This window comes from Rattus rattus, chromosome 1 (assembly GCF_011064425.1).
Source record: "Rattus rattus isolate New Zealand chromosome 1, Rrattus_CSIRO_v1, whole genome shotgun sequence".
Lineage (NCBI taxonomy): Eukaryota > Metazoa > Chordata > Mammalia > Rodentia > Muridae > Rattus > Rattus rattus.
Window position 1 is genome coordinate 185,363,727 of NC_046154.1, and position 21,615 is coordinate 185,385,341.

General features: G+C 38.3%; 1 protein-coding gene across 2 annotated transcripts in view; it reads right to left on the reverse strand.

The window, feature by feature from the left end:
• The window catches only part of Acss3 (acyl-CoA synthetase short chain family member 3), a 185,620-nt gene extending 165,306 nt beyond the window's left edge, over positions 1 to 20,314 (reverse strand). Inside the window, exon 1 of one of the 2 annotated variants that reach the window (XM_032912114.1) lies at positions 19,929 to 20,297. In XM_032912114.1, coding sequence (XP_032768005.1) covers positions 19,929 to 20,227 — 299 coding nt within the window. In that variant the 5' untranslated portion in view covers positions 20,228 to 20,297. Of the gene's footprint in view, positions 1 to 19,928 lie in introns of both variants that reach the window. The other variant, XM_032912106.1, reaches the window with a different exon arrangement.
• Between the last annotated feature and the right edge of the window lie 1,301 nt (positions 20,315 to 21,615).

The window sequence follows — 21,615 nt, forward strand, 5'->3', positions numbered from 1 at the left end:
TTCTCCCAGGATAAGATTCACAGAGAAATTCTAATTTGATGATGCATTGTTCCTAGAGTGTGATATTCAAAGGGAGGCCACAAGTATATAAATACCATCATTCTGTTCAGGATAATTATGGGAACACTACAATATTGTGATGAAGTTACCTTCTACACTCAGGGCTCCCAGACAAAGCCCCTATTCTTTAAGTCATCCTCCTCACTATTTAGAGGAGTCCAGAGAGACATTGAGTGCAAGCTGTTATTAAACAGGAAGATTGTGATCCAATCTTAATTTCAAATGCCTACAGACATTTTTTCCCTTGAGCCTTACATAATATTCTGTGTTCCAAAAAGATGGTGAAACTTGAAAAGGTACACAAGGATCTTTGCTGCCATATTGTTTCATTATGTGCGATAAAAAAGAATCAGATAAGCATGACAGTGCTTAGATTTCCAAAATCAAGTAATAGCTATTCTTTCAGAGTTTCTTGCTTTTGTAAAAGTTAAATACTCTGTAAAAGACAGTGAGAACTTACCTTGAAAGTAATTTTTGGAGAACAATTTAATGAGAATTGACAACTTACAATTACCTTTGAGTCAGTTATCATCTATGAATTTGTCACAATGAAGTAAAGAAAAAGAAAGCAAGAACAGAAAAAATCTATTCCGCAGAGTAAAGTGATAAAGGACCAGAGGACATGAAGAGAAACTAAACGGGAAATGAAAAACTGCACCCAGAAATATCTACAGCCCGGAAACACTTTTTATCAAAGTAGCAGAATACAAAATTAACACACAAAACTCAGTAGCCTTCCTATATACAGATGACAAATGTACTGAGACAGAAAAAAAAGTTTCCGAATAATTGTAACCAAGCCAAAAGAAAATTGTATAACGAAAAATGAAGGCATCGAGGAAAGAAATTGAAGAACACCAGAAAATGGAGATTCAATGCAATCTCCACTAATATTCTTATGCAATTTTTCACATAAATTAAAAAAAAATTTTCAACTTCACATGGAAACAGATACACACACTCTTTCTCTCTCTCTTTCTCTCTCTCTCTCTCTCTCTCTCTCTCTCTCTCTCTCTCTCTCTCTCTCTCTCCTAGAGTAACTAAAACCATCTGTGTTAGTCAGGGTTTCTATTGTCTTAGCTATGGTTTCTTATTGCTTCCATGAAACACTATGACATAAAAGCAAGTCGGGGAAGGTAATATTTATTCAGCTTAAACTTCCAGATTTCTGTTCATCCCTGAAGGAACTCAGAACGGGAACCTGGAGGCTGGAGATGATGGAGAGTACATGAAGGAGTGCTGCTTACTAGCTTGCTCCTCATTGCTTGCTCGACCTGTCTTCTTATGAAACCTAGGACCATTAACTCAGGGATTGCACCATCCGCAATAAGCTGGACCCTCCCCCGTTGATCACTAATTGAGAATGTGCCTTACAGCTAAATCTTATGAAGGAATTTCCTCAACCTAGTCGCCTTGCACTCTGATGACTATAGCTTGTATCAGCTTGACATACAAAACTTGCCTGTATGCCCTCCTTAACAATAGAAGAACCGCTTGAGGCATCCCCATTGCTGATCTCAAATTATACTACAGAGCTATAGTAATATAAACAATATGGTATTTGCATTTTTTAAAAAGACATGTTGATTAATGGTATCAAACTGAAGAACAAGATATATTTCCACATACCTACAGACACTTGACTTTTTTTTTTAAAGAAGGCAAAAGTGTGCACTGGAGGAAAAAACAGCATCTTCAACAAATGGTGTTGGTCAGACTGAATGGCTGCATGTAGATGAATGAAAGTAAATCTATGCCTATCGCTGTGTACAAGATGCAATTCCAAATGTATCAAAGGCCTAAAAATAAAATCAAATACCCTGAATCCTGACAGAAGAAGAAGTGGGGAGATAGTCTTTAACTCATTGGCACAACAAAACACTTTATAAACAGAATCAAAATAGAAGAGTCACTAGATTAACAATTAATAAATGGGACCTCATGAAACTGAAAAGCTTCTTTACACCAAAGGACATATCATCCAGACCAGTCGCAGGCTACAGAATGGGAAAGGTCTTTACCAGTTAGACATCTGATAGAGAATTAGTATCTAAACGCCAAGAAAACAAACAACCCAACTTTAAAAAGGGATAGAGAACTAAGCAAAGAGGTCTAAGACCATGAAACACAAATGGTTAAGAAACACGGAAAGAAATGTTCTCCATCCTTAGCCATGAGGGAAATGAAGACTAAAACTACTTAGAGATTTAATCTTATCCCATTCAAAATGGCCATGATCAATAAAACAGATGACGACCCATGCAAGAAAGAATGCAGGGAAGGCGAAAATTTATTCATTGCTGCAGAAGGGCACACTGGTATAACCACTATAGAAATCAATATGGAGATCTCATAGGAATCTGGGAGTTGATTTACCCCAAGACCCACCTATACCACTTTTGGACATAATCACAACTGATCCTACATCCTATTATGAAGACCCTTGTTCATCTTTATTTGTTGCTGCTTTATTTATGATAGCCTGAAATTTGACGCAGCTTAGATGTTCCTAAGCTGATAAATCTATACTGAACACGTGGTACAGTCACATAATGGAACACTGGGTGTAAAGGAAAATAAAACTTGCAGATAAACGGATAGAGCTAGAAAAAAAATACTCATGCTGATGCTGAGTAAGATGACTGGGAGTCCTTTCAAAAGAAATAGTGCATACTTTCTCAGACATGTGGATGCTAGATTTTAAGCTTTGGGTAGTATGGCACAATGTGAATAACAACAGAGGTTAGGTAAGGTGTATGGGGGTAGAAGAGGATTCCTGAAGGAAGGTAAAATAAAATAGCATTGTGGAAAGATAAAGGAAAACTAGAATAGGAGGAGTTAGTAAGAATGAGGGTGGGCAGGAATGGTAAAGGAGGGAATGTGGAGGGAGGGGTGATGTACTAAAGGTCACTTGAAAAACCATGTGGAAACTTCCTACTTAAAAATCTCCCTGAAATTTATACATAACTAGCCATCTTAAACCACAAAACAAAACCTTCACTGTCAGCAGCTTGTTGGGTCCTTGACCATAAGAACCCCTATATATCACAGGTCACTGACAAAGCTATTGATCTCTCTCAACAACCTGAGGGTAGAGCCCTATTGTGGAAGATAGCACTTACTTAAGGATAAAACACAGAGAAATTGAGCTGATACCTAAATGATTTTTCACGGCTAGTGAGCAGCATTCATGGTGCTAGAAGGCATTCTGCAAACGACCAGAAGCAGAAAGATAATCATAAATATTTCTAGCTACAAACCCTATTTTTATTCGTATTTATAACAGTAACTTGCCTACAAGACATACTGTTGCAATAGCTGCACAAAGGTTATAGGGTAACCAACTGATCCCCCCCCTTGGGTTTTTTGTTTGTTTTGTTGTTGTTGTTATTGTTTACATTGGAGGGAACAGCCAATGCGTGAGATGGAATCCATCCTTGGCAGTGCTCAAGAACCTGAGATTAGATGGGTCTTGCTTTAGGGGAAAACCTAATACTATTATTCTGCCAAAGGAACATAGCAAAACAGCATGAAAGACTCTTAATGATGCAGTGCTATGTCCATTGATCGATGCTGTACTCAACTCGCATCAGAGGTTACTTCTGCACATGGGAATTAACACAGGTGCCCATAATTTGGTAATGTGCAGAAAGTGACTTTGCAGGACTCAATCCTCAATGGGATATATTCATCAGTCTCTTCCTTTGGGGGCTCAAGAGGCTATGCACAAAAGGAGGCAGAAAGATTAAGACCTAGAGGTAATGGATGGGAGATTAGATTGGACATGGATCTATGGAAAAACCTAATCCTATTTTTCTTTCTGCCAAAGGAACATAGCAGAAAAAGAAAGGAAGGAAGGAAGAAAAATAAAGGCTTTTAATGACATGTAACTATATTAAAATAGAATAGAAGCTTCCTTGAGTCATGGTGTAGAAATATTAATTAGAAGTGTAAAAGATAGCTGTCAGATAACAAGAACTATATAATTACAATAACTCTGGGACCAACGGGAAGAGAAGCAAACATACTATGATCATACATAAAATCTACATCTTAAAACAAGCATTACACATGTATGTAAAAATGTGAATTCATGGAACAAGGGATGAATGTACAGAAAATGTGTAAAACTGAGTGGTTTCACCCCAAAATCTCTTTGGGCTTTAATGGTGTACTATAGTTATTAAAAGGTTACCAAAGAAGTTGGGTGGTGGTGAAATCATCCTATCTGTATAGTTTTTGAGATTTCTTGTGAATCTACAGCTACTTCGAGATAAAATCTTAAAAGGCAAACAAAAAGACTGAATAGAATTATAATAAACACGCAAACACAATACACACATCATACACATAGTATATAGATAAAATATAGATGATAGATAAATTGATTGATAGATGATAGTTAATAAAGCAATTATATTTTTATATTAAAACATAGTGTCTTGTGCCGCCATTTTCATATTTCTTGTGATTGTTAAATTTTTTTATATAATAATAAAGTTGTGGTTGGATAAAAGGCAAGGAAATAAATGTTAGCCAGGACTATTTCTGAGTAAAGCAATGTCAATATAAATTATGTCAAACTTAAGCAATAAAACCTAAGAGATTACGGTTATAAAACCTCTCCTCTTTTAATTAAATCCCATGATATTTCCATTCAACCTCCACTTCTCAAGGAAATGGCCTTCCACATAGACAGAAACAAAGCAAACAAAGTTACAAAGAAAACTGGATGAATTACTGGTTATAATTTAAATTACTAAACCAAATAGAAAATGTATCCCAGCTTCCTGGCCTCTTTTTCTTTATTTCTTTTTTTCCCTAATTTCATCCTCAAATCGTCAGAGAATAATGCCAGAGAGGTCTCTTTGCTACATCTCTGCTCCACAGGCCACAGTCATAAATGAAACACTTTCCATTAACAGGTCAATGATTTGAGGCTTGAATACAGTGCAGTCCACTTAATTCTCCAAGAGGTCATTATCCAGCTGGTGCTAATCAAGGGCATTCTTTCCCTTTATTCTCTCTTTTGCTACCTATCTTTTCTCACCTTTCCACTTCTCACCACCTCTACCTCAAAGGGAGAGACTTCCCAGAAGGATAAAATGGAAGTGACTTGGTTCTTTTATCTACTGAAGGACCCATTAGATGGGAAAATGCCACTGTCTGCTAGAATGGAACCTGTTTATGCTATTCACACTTCAACAGTCAGAGGCAATTCGGACAAGAGTTGGTTATAAAACTAAACGGACTTCATTGGCCATAATTTCACAAGTTAATAACTAGATAGTCCCTATCACCTATAATACTCTTACCTCATTAAATAGCTCATCTGTTAAGCTGCCTTGGTACAAACAAAACACTTTTTCTCTAATGTACTAGATAGTTTTTTCAAGTTTATATTTTATTTGGACTTTAATCTAGCACCTTGGATAATACCTGGCTCATAAAAGTGCTTGATAAATATTTGATCAGTGACTAATCTAAGAAAGGAAGAGAACGAACGAAGGAGGAAAGGAAGAAGTAAATTACAGAGCCAAGAACAATGCTCTCGTGAATATGTCAGGCCCATAAATATTACACAGATATAAATACGAATGTGTGAATGTATGCAGATAAGTGTGCACTTGATCTGTCTTTAAAGTCATGATGTTTTATCTACAATAAATTAAAAAGAAATAAATTAGGATTACCCCAGGTCAAGTCTGACACGAAGTGAACCTGATACACCTTACAATCTAACAAGCCTGAGTTTGCAGCCTAGGCCTGCTGTCTATAGTTTAAGAACATTAGCCAGTTACTTAAATGGCTGGAATTATTTTTTAACATTGTCTGGTATTGAAAAATTAAACAACTATAAGATATATTGTTGACTTTATAGTATATGCCTTGAATCCTAAAGCCCCTTTGATACACACTCAAAACAACACATACTTGTTTGCACAAGCACACACATAAATGTATGCAGGCATGGGAAACTCAACTTTTATATAAGAGAGTTTCTCATCCTGTGGTTCATGGCCACTTTGGGAGTGAATAACACTTAGATATGAGTTGGCTAAGAACATCAAAAACCACAGATATTTACGTTAAGATTAATAAAAGTAGCAAAATTATAGTTATGAAGTAGCAGCGAAATAATTTATGCTTGGTGTCACCACAACATGAGGAACTTTACTAAAGGATCAGAGCATTAGGAAGGATCAGAAGCACCAGTTGAAAAGAATGTCATTGAAAAATAATGTTATTTCCAGAAAGTACGGCCCTTGGAATATTTAGGTATTTAATAAGAAAATATAATATTTCTTATTATTTTCATTAATTATAAAATGTAAACTAAGCTTTTTGTAAACAATGAAAACTCAGTTAAAGAAATACTTATCACATTATACATAATAAGTCTATAATTACAGTTTTTTAAATCTAATCTATAATTATAGGCTTATTACTTATAATATAGGAGACATATATTCAAGATAATGAAATGTTTACAATAGACACATGGAGATGTTAGAGTGCAGAATTTTAAAACATACAAAAATAAATAAAAAACTTGATAGCTTTTTAAAAATCAACTTTTTATGTATGAAAGTAGGGTTTATTTTTCTAACTATAAGACAATTCACAATATACAGTAATTTCAAACTGTAAATTTCAAATTTAGTATATGTTCTAAAAAATATACAAATAATATTTTTAATTCCTTTTCATTTTTGGTGTTTGGTTTTTGAGACAGTGCCTCATACTCTAACCCAGGATGGTCTTAAACTTGTGGGTCTCCTGCCTCAACCCCTGGAGTACAAAGATTAAATGTGTGAGCCATTAGATAATTTTCAATCATTTAGTATTTTTTCTACATTAGAATTTCTACATTAGAACATAGTATCAACTGAGCTCTGAACTCTTAAATCCTTCTACTCAAAAAATAAAGAAATCCTTCTACTCAATTACACTATAGCAGTGGTTCTCAACCTTCCTAATGCTGTGACCCTTTAATATAATAACCCTCGTGTTGTAGTGACCCTCAACCACAAAATCATTTTGTTGCTCCTTCATGACTATAATTCTGCTCCTGTTTTGAATCATAATGTAAATATCTGATATTCCGGATAGCTGGTACACAAACCCCAAGGGCGGGGTGTGACCCACAGGTAGAGAACCACTGTATCCCAGCCTTCTTTCTTACTGAATATTCATTTCTTATTCTACATAACATAAATTTCTTTAGGTAGTAGGCTCATCCTGATGACCATAAATACCGGTTGATTGTAAAATACTCTCTACCTTAAAACTCAGCTAGGTAATGAGTAAAAGGTGAGCCGATTGACTCAGAATAAAGCTGAAACCCATGAAGAACTTTCGTACATAGATTCCTTTAGAGAGGGGATATAGGCCATTTGAAAAATCTAGTTGAATGAAAGGTTCAAATACTATCAGCATGTAAGTTATGTTGGAACTCAGACGTCTGAAATGACAAAGAAGGTGAGTGTGCATATAAGACATCTTAAAATCTTATCAACTGATGCATCCTGAACAATCTGCAACATCAATTTAAATATGTGTGTTTAACTCTCTCCCTCCCTGCCCCACACACATGTACAGGTACACACACACACACACACACACACACACACACACACACGTATTGATTTTAAAATTACTGGTATAAAAACCAGAGCTTCCAGGGACTAAGCTACTACCTAAAGACTATACATGGACTGACCCTGGACTCTGACCTCATAGGTAGCAATGAATATCCTAGTAAGAGCACCAGTGGAAGGGGAAGCCCTGGGTCCTGCCAAGACTGAACCCCCAGTGAACTAGATTGTTGGGGGGAGGGCGGCAATGGGGGGAGGATGGGGAGGGGAACACCCATAAAGAAGGGGAGGGGGAGGGACTAGGGGGATGTTTGCCAGGAAACCGGGAAAGGGAATAACACTCGAAATGTATATAAGAAATACTCAAGTTAATAAAAAAAAAAAATTACTGGTATGAGAACACCAAAAGGCATAAGCATATATATAGCAGATGTCTACAATTAAATAAAGATGAATACAATAACCTTTTTTTTTTTTGCCTAACTAGTACAAAGGATAACAAGATTAGCGTGTTTTTTTAGGAAATAATTGCTGAGGATTTTAGGTTAAAAACCATTAGTCACACTAGAAGGAAATAAAATGAAGAGAACGTGTGAGTCAGCTCTAAGGAAACAAAGGGACGGGCTTTGCAAGGAGCCTGATCAAAACATGAGCTTGATAATTGCTACTTTTGCTATTGTTTGTTGTTGTAATTATGGTGAGATGATTGCCGTGATTGAGAGGTAGCACATCCACACAGAAGAAAGGCGTGACTCAGTCACAAAATAGAGAATGATTGCACATGCGTTTCCTGTTCAATAAATTATGGACTCCAGTAACCCACGTCTCATCTTGAACATATTGAAATGAAGCATCTCACCTTTTTCAGATTATTCATTTCCCCCAAACGGCCACAATTTTGGATGAATAACATAGAAAAGTGATAGAGGCTACAACTAGTTCCGAGAGAAAGATGAGACATAGATAGATAAATAGAAAGATAAAGATACATAGAAATAGATGATAGATAGATAGATAGATAGATAGATAGATAGATAGATAGATAGATAGATAGATAAATAGATGGATAGATAGATAGAAGGTAGATATAACAGACATACAGATACATAGATACACGGATATATAGATACATAGATATACAGTCAGGCAGGCAGACAGACAGATAGAACGATACATGGGTGTATAGATAGATAAATAGATGGACAGATAATTCTCAAAGCTAAAAATACTGATTGTAAAGACTCCTGAGACATACATCTCTGTACTCTACTAAGCATGCCCTTGTCAAAGTCTGTCTAGCTTGAATCCTGCCTCTGGTAAATGCAGAAGAAAACATGAATCAGGACAACGTTATGGGATGGGGGTGGCGAGGACTACTTCATATAAATGTATTCGAAGGTAAATCAAACCAATGACTTTCATAACTACAAATATACTACACGTCCTAACATTTTAATGAGTGCTTAGAAGACAAAATTTCAAATATTTATACTTAGATGAATTAATTAAGCTATTTATCACCATCTTCTCATAAAACGTAACATTGGAGCATACTGCACATGATGAATAATGTGGTCATTATAGATTTTCCTTAAGCCAGAAACTAACAGGGAATTCTTAGGATGAAGATTAATACTGCTCTCTCTTTCTCTGGAAACAGTAATTGTCAGCTGATTTAAAGCTGATTTAAAGCTCCCTCCCTACCATTAGGTATGCTGTGCACAGTAAAATACAGTCTGTTTTATCAGAGTGCATATATTGTTGCACAACTAATACAATATTTATCAAGTATTTCTGAGATACAAATCCAGATTATTTTTATTTTTCCTATACTACTTGTCTTTACATACATAAATAACTCAGTATTGTATATTTCAGAGGAGAACAGACACAAGAAGAAAGACATGCTAAATTTAATTAAAATTGTTATAGAAGCAATATATGTATGTAGAACAAAAACAGGATAGATTCAAATCTAGACTTTTCATCTACTTAGGAGTGTTGAACATTGTCAGACCCTCCATTTCTACACCAATATAAAAGGCAAAATGCTGTTTTTATATCATATAGTTGTAATAATATTATTAATATGAATATGAACAATATTATTAATATAGATGTGACATTCCTACTAATATTAATAATATTAACAATATTACTAATATAGTTGTAATAAATATTAAACAGGTTAAAGCACTTAGTACTGTGCTTACCCATATGTAGCTAAACAAAAGTTGGCTGTTTTAATATTATATCATTGTATTCATTAAGACATTTAAAAATGGCAACTGTGCTATAAATTATTTCCTCTTAACTAACAGTAATGAAATAACTTGTATCAAAATAAGATTTTTCAGAATCTCAGCTTAAAAAATATTTGTCTGCCATTCAGGTTACCCCATCCTCTGGTTCTGAGTGGATTCCCCAATGCAGCACATTCTATTCAATGTTGCTAGGCAATCTACATTCATTCAGTCCTGCGTGCACGGTTGACCACAAGGCTTAAAGTTGTAGCAATGACATGCTTCATACTCAAGTGACAAGTCTTGCTCCGCATATTATATTATCCAAAAGCTTTTCCCACAATCACACTTGCCCAGAGAAGCCCAACCTTTCCCGCCCACTCCAAGAAGTCTAAGGTAGAGAACGCATGAGAGAAGACACCAAATATTGAGATTTGCAATTTTCCCATTTTCATAATTATTTAGGACAAGATATGTTGAGCAAATAGATCCAGGATTCTAGACCACAAATTGTAAAGCACCGAATAACCCTTACCTTTATTTTGTGCTAGCCACCAAAATGAGGGGATCTGAGAGCTACCCATCAATATGGCTCCCTACCGTCATCTCATTGTGATTAAATGAAGAGTCAGAAAACTTAGTTTAGCTCTCAATTGAGAGTCGAAAAAGAGAGAAGATAGAGAAAACAAAGTGACAGATTAAATGTTGACTTAGTTCTCTGTGTCTATGCATTCATTAGCACAATGTTATTTAGCAAATGATCAATAATACAGATTTTATGCCTCTTCAACAGCGAAAAGTGGTATCATTCCATCTTAGTTAACTTTTACAAGTGTCCATATAGATCGGCTAGATTGACAATAGAGACTGAGAATCCTTTATTTTCCACTTCTCAATATTCTTTTTAAATATATTCATATATATGCATATATATACATATATACATATACATACATATATACATACACATATATATGTATATATACATATACATACATATACATATATATATATGTATATATACATATATATACATATATACATATATATATGTTACCTCACTGAAGCACATACATTTATAAAAGATCATATTTGGGAAGTGTTATTATTCTAATAACCAAACCTCAACAAAAGGTGTTACTGTTATCCAAAACTTACAGTTTTAGCTGTTTTTGTATCCAGTTTGTTCATTACTGTGTCAAGTCAGTAAAGCTTGGTTACTTGTCTAAAAGATATACAATTACACTCTACCCCTCTCTAGCTTAGTGTTTGAAAGTCTTTGTGTTCTTGTTCCCTTGCTTGTTTGTTTTGATTTGTTTTTCTTTTTCTTCAACTTGGATTTTCTCACCCCCAGAGTTCTTGCACTCTTTTAAAAATTATTATTAAAATAGTAAGTTCCACTATTCACCTTGTTCAGCCATAATACCAGAGAAAGCAAATATAATTAGTTCCCTTGGAAGAACAGTCTCTTGCTCTGTAGTGTAGATAAAGGATTTGAGTTCTACACTGGTATATTATTCTTACCACTGTAATTTACAGAATTTAGTGTGTCCAAATGTATTTATTGTAAAGATCCATTGCCCTCCCACACATTCTCCTGCACTGACTCATGACAGGTGAAAGCAATGATCTCTTATCACCAAACGATCTTATTAAAATGTCTCCTAATTGTTTATGAAAGTGAATTTTAAAAAAATAAATGAAGCAAGTAGCACTAACCAGTGGCTAATCACTGTAAATCTCCTCCCCCTCTCCCTCCCCTCCCGACCCCCGCCCCCTCCCCCCCCCTTCCCTCCCTCCCCCCTCTCTCTTTCCATTCCTCCCTCCCCCCACACCTTTCCTCTCTCTCTCTCTCTCTCTCTCTCTCTCTCTCTCTCTCTCTCTCTCTCTCTCTCTCCCTAAGAACACAGGAGGGCTGGAACAAAGGGAAAGCAAGGTGCTTTGCAGGAGGCACTAGGAGTTCAGACTTTCTCCCAACACCTGGGAGTTGCTCGGTCACAGTTGATTGAATTTCCATTGTTCATTGATTGTGCCATTTGCCAGGCAATCCATCCTTGCTTATGTAATTGCAGCATTCCTGTAGTTCGCCCTGTTCTGTCCTGGAGGTTCAGGAGTGTGACAGGCTGAGAAAATTAGATACCGCACAGCTCCAAGCTCCTGACCTTCAGAATACAAAATAAGGCCCATCTTTTAAAATTGGTCTCTCCTGATGAGGTTATTTTGAGGGACATTATTTCTAACAGGTGATTTTTCATGCTGACCATGTGCCTTGAAATATATTTTTATCTCTAAAGATGGTTCATTTTAAAACTTAAGTACACCTATACAGGGCACAATGTTGTAAATAAATCTGCTTAATTTAAAGCTTGTCAAGAGGCGGCACATGGCTCATCCTTAGACAAAACTCTCACTTCAAATTAGAATTGAAGATGACTTTGACAACATCTGAATATATTATTTCCCTGAGTAACGCTGGAAGTAGATGTCACACAGTCCTAACACACACACACACACACACACACACACACACACACACCATCTGAAGTAGTGCTTATGCTAATTAAGCTTAATCTTTCTGCAATCTGTATATAATGCAGAAGATTGTGCACACGAGAAAGACATATAATGTGAAAGAGAAATAAAAACTGATAAATAGGAGCAGCATTTTACATAATCCTTATTTTCAAAACATACAATAAGTGACTGAATGTCCCCAATGGTAGTCAGAACTGTTTTGACAAAGAGCCAAAGTTCATTAGAGAGAACAAGTCACTGTCTAGTTTCACATTACTTTCTCTTCCCTTTGCAATAAACTCAAATTCACAGAAAAGTTGCAAGCACAAGAGAGCTTGCTTCCCAACAACTTCCTGACACAATGCCAAATGACTCCAGAATAAATTATCTCCTAATCGCTACAAACAAGGGCATTCCCCTGGAGAACCTCACTATAACCACCAAACTGAGGAAACTCACACTGACATATGACAACTACATAATCTTCGAATCCTGTTCAGGCTCTTCAATTGTCCTAAAAAGAAAAGTCAATTAAAACAAACTACATCCAACTCTGAATTACCTATTGCAAGGAGTTCAGTTCTCTTTATTCTCCTTCAATTTAGAACAATTTCTCTGTCCAAATCCTCCTTTAAATGATTCAAGATTTGGCACCCGGCTTCTGAAACAGTTGCCTAGGTATTTGTAGATGAAGATTCTGGGCTCTGATCCAGGACCACTGCAGTTATTACTACTAACCATCTCTGCCCTCCACTAACTGGCTGTATGGCCTCTTGGGGAGATTGGCTTCTACCCCGTCTGTGTGCAAAGCCCATGAGCGGTCCTAACCCTGTAGCACTCAGTAAAGCATTAACCGAAAGGCATGCAAACTCATCTTGTGTAAGGCATGGCTTAGAGAGTACACGAAAAAAAACAATTTCCTTAAAAAGATAAAACAACAAAAAGTATTTCCTTATCTTCTCTGCCAGGATCATAATGGAATGTTTAGCTATCTAGCTCATTAGAATCATTGCAGGGTATAATAAAAACTGAAAACAAAAAAAAAGTAAAGATTGGCCAAGTAGCTGTGAATCGCATCTTCTAGATTTTGCTATCCTGTTTCTTCCAGGAACTTCCAGCACCAAAAAGAACAAAACAAAGCACAAAATGTCCAGCTTGCAAAACCAGTGAGTTCTGAAGCAATGGGTTTCAAAATAAACAAAATTCCTCTCCTTCTTGGTTTCTTCACTTCAACCTTGAAACACACATTCCTCCAAAAGCGGGGTGGAGAGAAGAAAGAAAAAGATAGCTAAGGAAGAAAGCAACTTTCGGTTGACACAGGAACCTCAGTGAGCTGTTTTTCTGTCTCTCAGGTTTGTCACTGTCAAAGAAGTCCACAGAATTTTCTGCCTGCCGGCAGGACACTCTGCAACAAACTGTTCCATCCTTAGCACCGTTCTCTCAGTGGGCATTGCCTGACTAAACATCACCAAGTGTTTCTGGGTAAGATTAAATATCTTCCCATCCGATATTCTTAAAACAGGTCTAGAGCACTTGACCGCTATAGACTTTCCCATTAAAAACAATATGTATCCCTTCTTTATTCATCACAAAATTAAAGGACACTTGTCTCTTTCCTAACACTTTCTGGAACAAGTTTCACCCATTCTCCTGACAGCCATTTTTATTTCTCGTACTTCTTCACAAAGCTTAATCCTTGCATGTTGCCCTTCCCTCCCCCTCCCATGCTGTTCTCCCCCTCCCCTATCAATCACTCAGTCCCTCCCTCCCTCCCTGCCCCTTGATCCCTTCCCTCCCAGTATCTCCCTAAATAGTTAAAATATCACCTCTGTTCAATTTTTACTCATATCTAAAATTCCTGATTAAGTTACTTCATAGTTTTCAGGCAATTAACTTTCATTTCCCAATCTATTTCTAAACATCAGGGCTGGACTCGGTTTCCCATGTAATGGTAACTCGTTCCCTTCTGCGAAGTTCACTTCCAGACCGCTGGTCTGTCATTTAACGTTCCTGGAGCTCCTGCTTTTATTCTTCCTGTTATCCCTGGCTTCACTGGGTCCCCTACTTCAGGTTAAGGCTCCTCTGATAGCTCTAAGCTCTGTACTCTACACCTATATAAAAACTACCGAAATATAAAATCAAATGTGACCTAGAATGGTTTTATCCGTTTAGCCTTACGCATAGCACTGCCCTAGATCTTCTCTACTTTAGACAACAGTGTAAATAAATGTGCTTACCATGGTCAAAGTTAATGAGCAGAACATGAGGCAGTAGAGGTGGGAACAGTAGTCAAGGGGGGCTAGAAGATGTTACCATGCAGGACCCTCTCTCCATCTCCCTCCTCTCTCTTCCCCACCCCCCTGCCATTCCTCCTCCCCCTGTTCCTGCTCCCTCTCTTTCTGTTCCTTGGGCTTAGGGTTTAGGGGCATTTATAAGAGAAACCCAGACACAGAGCTCTTTGCAAAATGTTTAATTTCAGATAAAATAGCCAAATCTTTAAACTCTAATCACAATCTGAAACACACACAGCGCCACCATCGGCACCACCACCACCAGCAGCAGCAGCACCTTCAAGGTTCCAGGACCGTAATGGAAGAATTGTAAGAGCCCAAGGATAGGGAGGAGTGTCATGGAATGCTGTCCTATGCGTGGGACACGGGCCACAGTACTCGCGAACTCACAACTGTCTTGTTTGTGTGCATAGCGTCTGTACAAGACTGAGTCAGCAAACAAACATTCCACCATAGATCAGGGAGGGACTGGCTCAGGGGACTCTGTCCCACCTGTGGGAAGTCGTGGCATGAAGGTTACCAGGGAAGAACTCGTTGTCTTCACAGAGGTGGTCCTTGGAGTTACTTATGCTCGGATAGATAGCTTCATACCCGTGCCTTGGTTCAGTGCAGGGGGTCACGAAGCAATAGGCGGTAAGAATGAGAAACAGTGCAGGGAGGATTATAGTCAGAGGGCATAATGTCCTTATATCATATTGCAAAAGGATACACTAATAAGCACACACACACAATCAATCAATAAATAAATCAATAAATCAATAAATCAATAAATCAATAAATCGTCACCTCAGCTAATATGGAGATTTCTCCATGATTGTGGCGCAGAGCTTATGAAGCTATAAATGTCTTCGCTTGCTGCTACTCCGACTTTCTGAAGCCATCATGCAACTGCCTTCAATACGCAGGCACTGCTGACTCAGGGAAAAAACTCTAAAAGCCACAGCTCACTGTAACTATCTTCCAAGGGCCTTAAGACCTTCTTATCTCCACAGATTTCCTGTGCTGTTTGCCACACAAAAATGTCCACTTAACTTTCAGAGTTCTTCGTAAAGATCTAGAATTCCAAGGCTAGCTTTTTTTTATTATTTATTTAAGTCCTTCTTGGCATACACTAGCTCATAAAAATATCTGCCGTGCTCTCTATGTGACAGTCCCACTTGATCCTCCCCATTATAGTTTTGTAATGATGTACTTTGTGCATCATCTTGAATCCTTTTATTACCTCTTATGTCATTTTCTCATAGTGAAGACATAGTGAGGAATGGTATCCTTAGATTGTTCTGAACCAATTTAAGATTTAGCAGTATCAAATTATTGTAAATTAAAACCAAGCAGGAAATGAGCACCTTGCTCTCTTTTCAAACCACACTATTTCCACTATGGGAATGTAATCTAAATTAATTTTCCAGTAAGCTAAATTTAGTCTCTTTCAGTTTATAATGATACTTAGTTTATATATCTTTTTTAGCTTATAATGCATTTCAGTTTATAACAATACACATTTGATTCTGATTCAGCATCTGAAAAACTATTTATTTATTTATTTATTTGTTTATTTATTTATTTATTTAATACGGAACACTCCAAGGTGCACCTGTAGAGACCAGAAGACAACTTTGCCGAGTTGACTCTGTCCTCCCCACAGATGGATGCCAGGGACTGACATCAGTTTCCTGTAGTTGGTGACTGGTGCCTCTACCCACTGAGTGATTGCATCTGCCCCCAGATACTGAGAATCTAAACACTGAACTTTGTTTAAATAAGGCTGAAATCAAATCAAATCATGATGCTTTTATAGAAAAGGATCAATCGATAGCTGAGAACATAAAATACAAACTGAGATAAAGAACTAAATTGCCTAATACTGCAGAGAAGGACAGTGGCATTTCAGTTTCAGAATAGGCAAAAGAAGATCCATTCCCCAAAAAAAAAAAAAAAAAAAACAACAAAACAGAACCCCGAACACCAACTATTGTGTTCCAAGATTAAAGAAATTACCAGAATTTCCTGTTGCTCCCCTTGTGATTACAATGCCCCAATGAGAGTCTCTCAAATAGAGACATTACTACCCAGAAAGTAAAGTATCAAGAAGACATGACCATGCTATGAGGAGAGCTGTCTTTTCATTTGTTTGTTTTGTTGGTTGTCTTGGTCAGTTTGTTTTTGCAAGTTTAAACCACCAGTTTAATGTTGGCCTTCACGGTTCAGAGAACAGAGCAAGAGATGAGGTTCAGCAAGCCTCTTATGTTGCAAAATGTACATGACATCCGCAAAACTTATATTTCACATTTGTACTCCTCTGCATGTAAGATACTGGAGACTTTGTGCCCTGTGTGTTAATTATGAGAAAAGTTTCATGATTATTAAAATGACGAGATGGGCTTTTACTGAAAGAGAATACACCTGGCTTGTGCTGAGGCCACAGGAATCAGAGACTGAGCCAATGTATGTCCGATGCCAATGTATCTCTCAAGCCCTGTGTTCTGCTTGAGAAAGTAACCGAAGTTACTTCACGTCAACTCATGCTCACTTTCATTTACTGTTCAAATACAGCAACAGAACTCCTCTTGCCTAAGAATGCTGCTATCTGCCTACCACCTTTAAAAACAGATGCTGACTCTACTCTAGCCACAGAGATATACAGGAGGGTGAAGTACATTCGCCTTCCTTTGTGTCTGGCCTCACTGGCAATCACTAACCAAACAGGATTATCCGTGAATTATTTAACAATATAGCAGTAACTCAAAAGGAAGCCATCGACTGAGTGAAATGGAATATTGCTGTCCCATTTCTGCCTAGTTCCTCAACTCAGCTATGCCAGCCAAATGGCTTCAGAAAGACTGAATCAAACCTCTGAACTTAATGAGACTTAAAAAAAAATTATTATTCATTTTGATCTTCTAGGATGGCTTGAAAGAGGTAAGAGAGCGTGACCCTAAGAGTACAAAGATGAAGAAATCAGGTGCAACGTGAGACAATGCTAGTGATCAATACAATGTATTGAAACGATTTACACACAAGGACCTTTTCCAGAAGTTAAAAGCAGTATGTTACTTGCCCAACGTTTAGAAAATGTCGACTAAAAGTTAGAGTTTAAAGAAGAAAAATAGTTCTTTGGAAGGAGCTCCTACATCTTAATTCGCCTTCTGACACACGCATTCATTTTTTTCTCTTCGTTGCTATTTTTGGGCCTTCACTGACCCACACTGGGCCTCTGGACTCACTTCAATCTCTTCCTCTCCCATCTCTTACGTTGCCAAGACTTCTTTGGCTATCTGCTGTTTTCAGTTGTAGTAAGTCCAGTGACCTCTTTGTAAAATTGTGTTAACTGCATTTATTGTGTGTGTGTGTGTGTGTGTGTGTGTGTGTGTGAGATGTGTGTGTGTGTGTGTGTGTGTGTGTGTGTGTATGCCTGTGCACAATGGCATGGATACAAATATCCAAAAACAACAACAAGAACAGTAAAAATCTTTTGGAAGTGTGTTCTCCCCTACTAGCATGAGAGTCCCCAGGACTGAACACAAGCTGCCAATATTGGCATCAAGAGCCTTTACCCACTGAGCCATCTTACCAGTCTCCAGTGACCTCTTATTTGAAATCTTTGCATATTGGTTTTGTGGTAAAGGTAGCCACCTAAGACTGTTAAAGAACAATGATTTATGACAGATACACAAAACAGTGAGCTTTGAGGAAAACCTACTGTGATAATCTCTGCTACAATCTGAAGGACCCTAGAAGACCTTCCTATTCCTACCATGATTGTAACAGGAAAATAAAAAGATAGCTTTCCCTCTAATAACAATTAAAGTCTAATCCACAGGGTTACTCCGCTTTAATTCTTCAATCAGCTAATCCTCTGACTAATGACTTGATTTTGAGAGAGAGAAAGAGGAAAAATGAAGCACTGAGATTAAGTCATTTGGCTGTGAGTCCAGTAACTAAGGGAATAAGAACACAAACCAGTCAACGCGGTCCAGAGAGCAAACACGGTCATTCCCCCATTGCTATAGTCTCACTGCCTGGTTCACTGTCACCACACAGAAGTGAATGGATCAAATACTACTAGAATAATAAATTGAATTGTGGTGGGGATTGGGGGGGGCTATATTCACATTTGAAAGAATCATTACGGAAACACCCCCACAAACAAAACCATTAGGGAGCAAGGCATGATGGAGACACAGAACGGACTCCTCCCAGTTTCCTGACAGGTTCTCTGCTGTGAGAATAAAGTCATCCACTAAAGGGCCAAAGGACATCTTAACCAATGCATCGCCCCCATCTGCTAAGTAGCTTTCTTTTCTGATTCCAATTTTACCGAGAATATCATTTCCTAATAACTAGCAGATGGGAGTAACCATATCCTTAAAGTGCTAGGCACCTAGAAACTGCGCATAGTTTTCCAAAAACTGTAGGCTTTCGCTCTCAATAGCCTAAAGGTCTTTCCTACAATGTCTTGTCCTTCAAACATAAAAACAATGTGCGAAAGTATTTATAATTGAAACCTATCATCGAAATGTCAAGATGAAAGCTCTCTTCCTACCATGACTCCTAAGGTCACCTGTCCTCCATCAGCCCCCGGGCAATACTTAAATTTCATGTACAAAGCCTATATGGTACTCCCGGCTATCTGCCACACTATTTAAGCCTCTTACCGCAACTCCTTTCTCCCATTTCTCCAGCTAACACAATTACAGAGTCAGTTACTTCCGGTTGTCTTCTACCCCCTTGAACGTTGATAATGAGATCACTTCATCTTTGAAATGATTAGGTTTAATCCTTCCAGAGCCTGCTCAGTTACCTTTTACTTCACCGCTCTCTCGCCCTCCCTCCCCACAATAGGCAGGTCCATAATTCCCTGGGTCTATTACATACTCTGTATTTGTTTACACAGTTTCTCCTCTTACAGTCAGCAGAGTCCTTGCGTGCTGAGCCTTTGTTTTTGTAAGCCTTTGTTTTGGTCACTCAACATCCCCACTGCCAAGCAGGGCCTCTGCAAATAAATCTCGTAGGTGAAACTGGGATCACCCTAGATAACGGAGAACTTCAAAGGAGAATGTAGGACAGCAAGGAGAACGAAACCATCAAACAACAGAAATAGCTGAAGGCATCGTACATTTTGATTTCCTTTCTTATTAGAACTTTAGATTCCTATCCCAGACCTTCCAGCTTTGGCATCCAAGAAGTTAGGAGATACTAGAAATGACTAAGACATCACTCACCAACTAGTGGAAGGCGGGTATCTGTTCTCTAGTGTTTTGGTCCAGGGCTTGTACCAACTGATCTGCTCAGCAGCTTTACCCCAGAATCTCTCCGGGTCAGCCACAGAGGCTGCAAAGTGGGTCTTGTACTCGCCACCACCGCTGCTTGTGGACAGAGCCCTGCAGCCCCTGCCCCCGAACCCGGCCACCAAAGCCCTTCGGGCCACACCAGCTCCTCTTACTGAAGAAGATCCTGGCAGAGGTGCCCCAAGCGTCCCGGCGCCTGTTACTTTGCGACATTGCAACCAGGAGGGCTTCATACTTTCTTTCTGTCCCTAGCTGCAGGCCGAGCAGCTTGCTATCCCAACAGCGGTGGCTCTGCCCCTGAGGGGCAGCCTGCAGGAGGCGGGGACTAATCTGGAGGTGAATTCCCCTTAGCCTAGAAGTTTGGAAGTCAAACTGAAGTCCGCGATAAAAACCGACCTGGAGCCAGAAAGAAAGCAACAGGCTGGAGCAGAAACCTGGGAAAGGGGGGCAGAAGTCTACCGGGGTTAACTTGCGTCAGCCCTAAATTCAACTCTTACACACATGACAGTCACTTGTCATTTGACAGTGTTCTCCGGACTTAGATACACACAAAGACGCCCAGAACAAGGCCAAAGGGCCCAAAGACTTATTTAAAACAAAGCGTGTATATCTCTGTCCTAAAGCGAAGTCACGGAACTTTGGACATTATAGTGAGGCTCTGGGATATTGTTTCCCTTTACTCAGTATCCCTTCGTTTAAAATTCAACTCTCAAACCCTAGTTACTAAAACCACAAGCAGCTCCAGGGCAACTTTTGTTCCAGGATTTCCTGGCAGCCTGGAGGAGGCGTGGAAAGAAGGTTACCCAGCGGGGGTTGGGGGAGTGTTTCCAGAAGTGATTGACAGGGCTGGCCACTAGAGACCTGAAGGCACCTGCCTGTCCACAGGATTAGACGCAGGAACACTAAGAACTTCAAACATTTCGTCCCTTCTTATTGCCCTTCGGAGTTATTCTGACTTTCTCAGGGAACACATAGTTGTGAGATTTCTTTGGAGTAATAAAAATATTCTTAAATAGAATATGGTGACCATTCCATAACTCTGAAGAAACTAGAATTCACTGTCTGTCCTGTACGTACCCCTCAAGAGGGTGGATTGTGTAATGTGTGGGTTACGTGTCAGAAGGCTCTTCTCAAATCAAAAGATGAAATGATTCCTAGGAAAGACGAAGCCCAGAAAATTCAAAACACACAGGTGCGATGGTTTCCTGCCTGGTTTCACCACTCTTCAGGTTCTGCCTTCTCCCATACTTCAACGAAAGCACAATCTTTTGCTTTAATATCGTGCCAAAGGCACTCTGTCGTAGTGTCACAATATTTGAAGCTTTACATGGGTAGATAATGTATCCCCAAGTCTTGGGTGAGAAATGGTGGAATGTTCTTGACCCTGTAAAGGATCATAAATTAAAAAGCAGTAAACAAATGATCCTGCAGGAAGAAAATGATGTGGGGAATAAAGGCTAAACGGTACAGGCATAAATCTACTGCAAGACAGAAAATAAAATGACTGTAAGTAACCACATCAGCTATTTTCCTTAACTAAGAAGCAAGACTCCACATCTTTCCTACCCACCCACTTCATATTATATATTGTTATATTTATTCCTCCCAACCTTCTTAGAAG